This window comes from Alosa pseudoharengus, unplaced genomic scaffold (assembly GCF_046254945.1).
Source record: "Alosa pseudoharengus isolate Yale_2024_CS ecotype anadromous, Long Island Sound unplaced genomic scaffold, YU_APseudo_1.1 YU_APseudo_1.1_scf_18, whole genome shotgun sequence".
Taxonomy (NCBI): domain Eukaryota; kingdom Metazoa; phylum Chordata; class Actinopteri; order Clupeiformes; family Clupeidae; genus Alosa; species Alosa pseudoharengus.
Window position 1 is genome coordinate 34,741,345 of NW_027468650.1, and position 10,000 is coordinate 34,751,344.

At 42.3% G+C, this 10,000-nt stretch overlaps 1 protein-coding gene across 1 annotated transcript in view; it reads left to right on the plus strand.

Annotated features, from left to right (window-relative positions):
- ofcc1 (orofacial cleft 1 candidate 1) overlaps positions 1–10,000 on the plus strand; it is a 91,369-nt gene that overhangs the window by 66,730 nt on the left and 14,639 nt on the right. Inside the window, exons 18-19 of the mRNA XM_076291180.1 lie at positions 153–316; positions 3,281–3,440. Of these exons, the coding sequence (XP_076147295.1) occupies positions 153–316; positions 3,281–3,440 (324 nt within the window). The remainder of the gene's footprint in view (positions 1–152; positions 317–3,280; positions 3,441–10,000) is intronic.

Genomic DNA, 10,000 nt, shown 5'->3' on the forward strand with positions numbered 1-10,000 from the left:
AGTTTTACACCATATCATCTGAACATTCCATACCACTACATCTGTGTGTGTGTGTGTGCGTGTGTGCGTGTGTGTGTGTGTGTGTGTGTGTGTGTGTGTGTGTGTGTGTGTGTGTGTGTGTGTGTGTGTGTATGTGGCTCTCTCTCTGGCAGCGTTTGGCCTACAGTGCCGATCACCCAGTGGGCGATGCTGCCAAGCTCTACTGGCACCTCCTCAAGACGGAGCAGTCAGGGGCAGCGGGCATCATCGTCACCCTCTTCCTCTACGCCGTCCACTTCCTGCTCTCCCTCACTATCCTCTACATATACTTCATCAGGTGAGCTCTTCACAGATCTGCACAAGCTGGCATACTTGTGTACTAACTTGCGTACTTACACTTTATTAGGTAAGCTTCTGTGAAGCCAAACTTTTGAATCACTCTGAATGCGTAGTATCTGCCCAGCTTAAGATTTGCTGAGGACCATGCAGAGAGCAATACAAAGTTCAAAATACTGTATTTCTACTCCAAGAGTGCAGTCCATTAACAGGCTATGTTTCCCAGTCCCCTGTGTCAGCATATGTGATTTTGTGTTATTGAGATGTCTTGCACTGTATCCACCCCGTATGTCCCCATCAATGTTCCTGGAAGCCTTTTCTCTATTCCACTACGGTAAGACCTCATTCGCTGTCATTTTGCTCTTTCCTGTCAAACTTGGGGAGTCCCCCCCCCCCTACCCCCCATCCCAACCCCACCCGACCTTCCTGGTGGCTGAAACGTGTCACAACACAGCAGCCAGCAGAGTGCAAGGCGGGGAACAGAGACTACCCAGATTTAAGAATTATCGCTGAGTATTTTTGGGACTGAGTAGCCGTGGGCAATACTCTGCCAATGAGGTGACGCGTCTGTGTTCTGTCCACGAGCTGGCACACATAATGCATGTGCATGCGCCTCATCAGGAGTCCCTGCTTCCTCAGTGGCTGCCAACACAGCACTGATCTAATCACCGTTGAAGACAAACAGTTTTAAAAATGGTCTTCTGAGGGTGTTGTTTTGATGACAAGAACATGATCTGAACTTTGTTTTTCTAGTATCTCTGCTGCAGTGTTGTATGGGAATGTGATGTTATATCTGACATGAAGAGTAGATTTTACCAGTGTCCATTTAAGTGTCAACTTAATTTGCAAAATGTTTGCTTTATTTTGCTGAATGTTTATCTTTCACTGATATCATGTTTTTTTTTATATCTGATCACTGATATTTAATATTTATTATAACATATTTATTGCCACTGTAGCGGTTGTGTCATAATGCTGGAGGAAACTCATCTGATGTAAGGCCTGACTGATAGCATACAGGCTATATAGTCTCCATATCCTCCATAGTACTGTAATGACACATTTTTATGCAACGTGTAATTTTTTTGTAGGACATGACCAGAAAAATTAAATAAGAAAAAAAAAAATTAGATCAATGAGGGTGCAAATTGTAGCAAAGCCCTTATTGAATTAATCGCTTTGTGGAATCGGGAGTAAGGGAAAAGAGGCTACCATCTCATTTTCGGTAAGCTCCACTTATCAGGCCTTCTTCTAAATGGGCAATATTAAAACAGCAGCGAGGAATAATGACTTCTGCCACTCACATCCGTGTGGATGGAAGCAAATGTAGGCCAGCAGGCTGTGGAGGGTTGATAATTTTATGGGTTACAAATTCCTATTGGCTGACAGAGGAGTGGTACTGACATAGCCCATGACCTATTTCTAAAATAGAGCCCGAGGCTATATGTATAGATAGAATGAACAGTTATCCTTTTTTAATTACATTTTAGGCAGCCCTGATTCATTTGCAGCAAAATATTTGACTGATTTTCCCCCCCTTCCTCAAATCTTTTATTATTTTTTTACACATTTGTTGTAATACCTTTTTAAAAAAGTCACAAATAGAAGAAAACGTGATAAAGGATCAGTGGCAAGGGTGTTGCGCCGAATTATCGCAAGGTAAATGAGATGGGGTGAGAAGAGACAGGGGAGGAGGCAGAGAGAAAGAGTGAAAGAGGCTGAAAAAAAAGATTTTGTACAAAAAAAGAGATCCTCCATTTTGGAAGGGCATTGAAGCGAGACTGGTCTCCCCAGCCTTTTGAGTGGGGTTGGATCCAGCAGACTGTGCCATATTCACCAGGCTCTGGGGCTAAGACAGAGAGAGAGAGAGAGACAGAGAGAGACAGAGAGAAAGGAACATGAGCTCCTCGCAGTGGGTCTTCTCACACTCATGATCCCCAAACTCTGAGAAAAGGGCTTCATGGAAGATGAACTGTGAGACCGCATATCTGATACATTTATACAAGACATATACAGTATTTATTTATTTATTTGTTTGTTTTTTTCTTTCTTTCTTTGCGATTACCAGTCGTCAATGTGGGTGCAATTCCGTACAGTAGATTTTATATTTAGAATGTGTTGATAACAAACATATATTTGTTTTGTATGAATGATTGTTCTTTACAGTCATACCTTTTCAGTTCTGTTGCTTCTAAAAGTATGCACTTTGAAGCAGGCCAAAGTCTGTTTCTCGTATGTGTATAAGTAGTGAATGAACTAAACGCTCTGTGTGTGTGTGTGCGTGCATGCGTGCGTGTGAGTGTGTGTGTGTGTGTTTGTGTGTATGTGTGTGTGTGTGTGTGTGTGTATGTGTGTGTGTCTATATATTGTAGCCAAAGAGGCATCAGTCAGAGTTCTCCCCATTGCACTCAGGGGGATGTTTAACAGCAGGCTTCACAGAGCATGTATCTTAAAAGCCTGCATCACTGATGCACACTTTATTTGAGACTTGATTACCCTTTGACTGTGGAGATTCCCCATGTTAGGTCAACAGGGTGCCTAGTTTTTAAGAGAGGCTAGCGCATCTGCATTACGGGTGGTTGAGATGCATGTCGTTGATCCTTGCCGGCTGAGAAGAAAAGTGTCTTCTGATGTGCAACAGACATCAAGACGCTGATCGATACTGAAGCTGGAGTGGTTGCATGACTCAATCCCAGCTCATGAAAGAGTTTGCTCAGTACATTCATTGATCCAGCGATTTGGAAGTGTACAAAATTGTTCAGCAAGACAATTTCACCGGTATATTAAGAGGGAGATAATATTGGTTTTGCCTCTTTAGCAATTTCAGTAGTGGGGGGTGGTAGTTATGCCCAATTAGCATTTGTTCCCAACGACTCACAGGCATCAGTTTAAGAAGACCCGATCATCACAACCGATCTCTCCCAATTACACAGTAAACGGCCTCAAATCTCCTCCATTTCTTCAGGCTCCACAATGATGGCCGTGTCTTGGACGTATACCAACGCCTTCACAGTCCTGAAGGGTCTTTCTTCGTCCCTCAAGATCTGGAAGTGTCCAATCAGGAACTGAACTACATCATCAAGAAAGCTGAGCAGTGGAGGGGATTCAATGGGGAAAGGCGCAAGGTAAGGACCCCCCCCCCCCCCATCTATTATCCATGATAACCCTCTGCCATATTTCTCTCACTGTAAACATGTCATTTTTTATATGGAAGTTTATACTCTGTTCACTTGATTAAGACAGTTGGATTTGGTTAGATATACAACTCTTTGAAGTATTCACTATGATGTGTAGCCAACCCAAAAGAGTTTTGTTGGTAGTTTCTTTGGGCTTCAGATATGTATCAGCAAAACATTTAGCCATCGAATCACTATTTACTGCAGTATTCATTAAATAGCCATAAGTTCATATTTGATTTTTTTCTTTTGTATTTAGTTACATTTGAGAAAGTGAAGATTCTCAGAGGTCATTAGTTCATTCTAATTAGTACAACATAATTACCAAAATAGACACAGCTAGTGGTGGCTTTGTGAATGTGTGTCAGTTTCCCATAAAACTTTTACCACTCAATGCAACACATTTATTAACACCCGTTCAGACTCTTTGAAAACACACAAACGAAAAAACATAGATGTAAAGGGCCACAATTTAAGTCATCTGATGTTAGACCAACAAGTTGAAAAGGAGAATATTAGAAATAATGTAGCTTGTTAAAGATTAAAGTTTTGTAAAAGTAAGCCGTGTTACCAAATATTCTTGAATACTCACCTCCATTCCACTTCAATCATCTGGTCTTAACTGTGTAACAGTAATTTGGTGATGATGCTTCTTGAATGTTCTCGCCACATGTTTGGCCAATCCCAAAGGCCTGCTCCTCTGCAGAAAAGCTCCTACTTCAGTGCTTTCAGCAGTGGGGACAGGCAAGTCTTAAACTGGATGAAGATGTTTACTGTGGCAAAATTTGAACTTAACTTTTTCATCATGGACAGCTTTCAAAAGTTGAAGTTTCTGATTAAAGGTGCTCTAAGCAATGTTGGGTAACGTCAAAATGAACAAAACAGAGAGCTACCAACCCCCCCCCCCCCCAAATTGAAACAATTGAAACTCTCCTGAACGCGCATCTCACAGGTGAATGGCTGGACAACTTTGTTATGTTTTATGGTCCAGGTTGCACCAGCTACCAGCTTAGAAACCACACACTAGCTTAGAAAGCACTTTTAAGGATATGGCTCATTTAGCTGATAGCTTCTCAGAGTTGTCCCCCACATCTTAATCATTCCCACATAACTGTACTTTCACCGTATTACAACAATCAGTGCTTACTTCATATTGTCCCTAATTTGCCTTTATTAAACTGATAAAACACTAACACATTACACACATTTGCCCGTGTGATGAAAATTTAGGGTTATTGCATTTTATGATTTTTACATTATTCAGGCAGGCAATTTTTCATTTAAATAAGATAGGCTCTGCCATTATTTCATAATTATTGTAGCAATTTTTCCATGCAAAAGAGGGTCACTTTCCTAACTCAGCAAAGACATATCCCTATTAAACTAATTTGCCTACATGCAAATTTTTGTCATTTTTCCCTCATTAACTATTTATCATTAGACATGAAAAAAATGTATTCATAAAAGCATGGAGAGCAGAGCTGAAACTAATATTTTGCAACTCTAATGATTTTTTGCATCCTTAATTAGATAGAATAAGGTTGATATGATTAGGTCAGGATGTAGTGGTTTTCATTAAAAATACATTTCAGAAACTGTATTCCAAATGTGCCCTTGCAATTAAATAATGAGTCTGACGAACTCCTTATTATGGACCCAATTAATATAGGAGAGAAAGGCGTAATTTTCATAACAATTGGCCACAAGGCTTTCATTAACCAAAGGAGGAGGGGGGGAAAGAATTAGGAGAAAAACAATAGCTACACTTACTCCGACGGTGAAGGACGTTACCACCTTCCCAACCTGTGTTGTCAACCTGTACAGACAAACAAGAGTTGTAATCAAACAGCAGCACAATGTTTTGTCTGCGAAGTCAACCAGGGTCACATATCAAGTAGTACTATGGCTGACAAGTTGTTGCCAATCATGCTTCATGGTTAGCAATATAACCCAGTGTAGGAAATCAAGTCTTTTTGTATTTACAAGGGAGCCAGTTCCATGTATTGACCAAGGAGAAGCTCATTTTAAAGAGGTTTGTAGTTAAACTTGGCCTGTACCCGTTTATAGTCTTAGCTTCATACAGAACTGCATGGACATCTCTATGTGCTTTAATGAAAGCAGCTCTTTAACCTTCTTGGAAGTACCAACTAAATGGCATGTACAGAAGATGAACGAGACGACCCCTACATGTATATTTCTGCAGAACATTTTGGAATGTGATCTGAAGTTTGAAGTTTTGTGGCTATATATACTTTGTCTTTGTTTCCTTAAGCCTCTACATATGTGGCGGAAATGAGAGTAGTTGAGCACACAACATGTGCTGGAACTATTCTCATCCTGCGATATCTCCTATTTCTTGAGCCTGATGCGTTTGTTTCCCTCAAGCAGAAGAACAATAAAATGAAAAAGAAGGATTCTACATTCAATAACAAATCTCCAAATGGCCTATTATTATCAAACTTGTAATTTTCACAGGGCAGCCATAAATCCTAATTTGATTTATTTTCCCTTCTCCAATTAACTTTATATTATAGCTCACTTTCTTCCAGGCCATATGATGAGTGTTGTTGCTGGTAGCTTTAACATCCCATCAAGCACTGTTGAAAAAGAACGACTTGTAACAATATTGTCCATTTATCTGTCAAGTCCTATAATGTGTTTTTTCCAACACAATTGTTGGCATATCTTTGTGTCTGTGGCTATTGAAATATATTTCTAATGTGCCACTGAATGCCTCCTGGAGTTGTGTGTAGTTAAATTGAAATGAATCTGCTTCTGTTTTATGTTGGGAGGGACACAAGCCGAGGTGATCTATGCAACTCCTGTGTCGTTTTAGCTTTCACAACTTGCGTTGGGCATGAAGTGCTGAGCTTAAGCGAAAAGAGTTGGAGGTAGCAAATCATACAGGGTCCCTGTAATGAGCACATTAATTATGTAGAGGCAGTGATGCAGATGGACCTAATTAATTGTCTGCCATCACCCCCTTGATTACTGTACCTGGAAGGGAGGTGTTCATTGCTGTAATACTTAAGCAGGTATGCAAACTGTTTTGTCAGAGGGCCGTGACAGTGACGGAAGAGGGGGCTGGTTAGCGGTAATCTTCTCCGTAATTCACGAGAAGTTTGGGTGACATTGCGTTAATGGGAGCCCGTTGGCCCTGGAGATGTTTTCGCAATGGAGATCGCGTTGAGATTTGTGTGGCGCTGAGCCGTTTGTCTCCCCACCGCTGCTCCTGCCGAGGACGCCACGTGTTTCCGTAATGTGTAACCACGGGGCAAAATTTGGGAACACCCAAGGTGCTTTGATTAAAAAAAAAAAAAACAACTGACAGGCGGCAAACCTGTCGCGGGGGGCATTAGACAGGGGAGGGGGTGGGTCTCACAGATTGGAACTCTAATGATGTGCAGGCTGTTGGGGCTCTTAACCCCCCCCCCCCCATGTCGTCTCAGCTCTCCATTTCTTTCTCTCTTTCTCCTTCCTTTTTTTCTTGTTCCTTCATTTGTTTCCCTCTCCTTACTCATCAGACCTGTTGCCTGTGAAGGCTACAATGGACAGTAAAACTCTATTATTAGTCCATGTTTTAAATGCTAACATCATTAGCAATTTTATAGATATTTATTTCACTTCATACAGAAACCATTTATTCCCATTTAAATGCAATGGATATGTTTGCTATAGGCAATAGATATGTTTCCAAAGTCTTTTCTTATCATTACCTGTGAGGTGGGAAAGGTATTATGGTTGTAAACTATTTATCAGTTTAATTTAATACAAGATAATATATTATCAGTAGTAGAACATGCAGGCACTAGCATCAAGTAAATAATGGCTGTGGCTTCACCAAGCAGTGCAGGGATACAGTACATGTAGGGTTGGAGGTACATAGGGAGCGACATATGGCATAAAATACAGATAAAAACAAAAGTGTAGCAACATAAGTACAATTGTACATTATACAGGTAGGTTCTCACCTGTACTTACACATTTACTCTGGAGGTTCAGTACTGTGGAGTACTTGTGTGGACCTGTAGCATTATGCTAACACTCCAAGAGAGTGATTCCCTAGTGACTCCATCACCACCATGGGAGACCTTTTCCAGGAGGGCTCACACTCCATGACGGGAAGGCCCTGTCAGGGGGAAACAATGGTCCCTTAAACGCCCCCATGGACAACAGGAACCCAAAACAGGAACACAAACACAGGGGTTGGACTGCTCCCCCTTACCCCATTCAAGGGAGGATGGCACCTGCCTCACCCATCAACTCCCCCCACGCACACACACACACACACACACACACACACACACACACACACACACACACACACACACACACACACACACTCTCTAATACACAAACACACACAAGCACACACGAACACACACACACACACCTATACACCTCTACACACACACACACAAACACACACACACACACACACACAAATCCAATCCTGCTGTGTTGTCTGTGTGTGTGTCTGTGGGGGGGGGGGGGGGGGGATTGCAGTCGTGTGCGGACACATTAGGACCGGGAGCAGCTTCTTCAATTACAGGGGGCTATTAGTGGACAGTGCAGTAAGCCTGAATGGCATGGCCCGGGGCTACAGGCATGGGAAGAGCCGCGTCTGCATTAGGGAGCTCAATATGAGATTTGACTGCGAAGGGGACATGCCTGGGTTGGTGAAAAGGTCACAGAGTTTTTGGTGGGCAGTAATGTGTGAAAGCTGTGATGGCGGACCATCACGAATGGGCTGGGATGGGGGTAGGGGGGTTATGGGCTGTGGGTTGCATACCCCCTCCCCCCCCATCCGTGACCTCACTCTCCACACCCTTGCCCTCCCTTCCTCAGGTCAAAGCAGACCTGTCGGCCTTTGTTAGCACCTCAGTGACCTTTGGACCATCTACAGGGTAAACCATCCACGGAGGTCACAGGTAATGAAATTTTCTCGCCGCATTGTTGGAAATAAGACTTTGCATTGCCTTTACATCAGTGTGTTGTTGATATGGATGGGACTGCATCCAGATACCTCATGTAATAGTATATTGCTGCTCTTTGGAAAGAGTGACTCAATGTGGATTGTTGTTCACTGTAACACACCCATTGTTTGGAAAAAAACTTGAATATCTGAGAAAAAAGTATCCAAATCTGTTCATTAATGTTAACACAACAACATCTGTTCTGTATAAGCATGCAGTGGCTATTGGGTTCACTACATGGAGTTTTATACAGCAACTAAACTACCCACTTGTCCAAGGTCGTATTACAGCCTGTTACATTTAAGGATCATAATCTCTCATCTCAAAGAAAATATAGATTACAGAAGGTACATCTGATGGCTACAGATATGCCTTCAGCGGGTGCAATGTAGCACGTTCATGGGATTATATGTACATATAATTACAGGGAGTGTCAGGGGCTTGCCCAATGTGTCCTTCACTTTTTAATCCAGGAACAGGATATTGCTGTAAAACTCTATAGTTGTCCAGGGCTGGCTGAGAATAGGGCTTGAACTGAGATCAGGTTGGTGCTTTTAGCCTATAATGATAATCAGCTTAGCTGGAGGTTCTGATCCAGGATCAGAATTTAGTGGGACTTTATCCCCCCCTTCTCCACACCCGAGTCCTGGAGAGAAGCCAACAACGCAGAGGAAGCGTCCTTTGATTCGCAACGGGCCTCTTGAGTGTCACATGCAGAGAAGAATGAAAATATCGTTCAACTGATTGTTTTCCTGACGTGATGTTTTCATTTTTTTTTCTCCTCCTTCTTCTTCTCCCTCTCCTTTTTTCCTTTTTCTTTTTTCTTTTCTTTCATTCCATTCTCATACTTGTGCCGAGAAAAGGGGACGATGGGACTTTTCTTTTAATTTCATCGTAATATGTTGCATGCCTTGTCAGCTGTCAAAACACATCCAGCTGGAAGCCACAAAATTGGGTCCACATGTGTCTCAGAGCAAAGGCCTGCTCTCTTGCACCCTGTCTCCTATGGATTCCCGGTGCTTTTCACTTGCCATCCGTAATGCAAAACAGAAGGTACAAATTGGACTGTTGGCCAGTAAGTGAGCAGTTCTTTAGTGCCTCGCCGAGCAAATGAGATTTTTTTTCTTTTTTAAGAGAATATATCTCGCTCCCTGTGTCCCCCCCCACAGCACACACACACACTTTCCTTTTTTTGATGCAGCTGATGCAACTACATCCACTTGGGCTCAAATTCTTTGTGAAGGGGAAATGATGTTTAACTAATGGCGGCTGACAAAGAGGTAAATGCAGTGGATTGCATCCTGTGTCTTACTGTAATTAACCTAATTCCGAGGGTGCAAACACTGCCCTAGTGCCGTTCCACCATCCGTCATCAGAGCGTAGAGATTCCTGGTGATTCAACACAGATCAGGGACAAACACAGGATGTTGGGAGTTGTTATTCAAGTAGGCCTAATGCCCACAACAACGTGTGTGAGACAAAAATCAAAGCCATAACATGAGAGCAGCCATTCTTCATTCTTACAGTCAACAA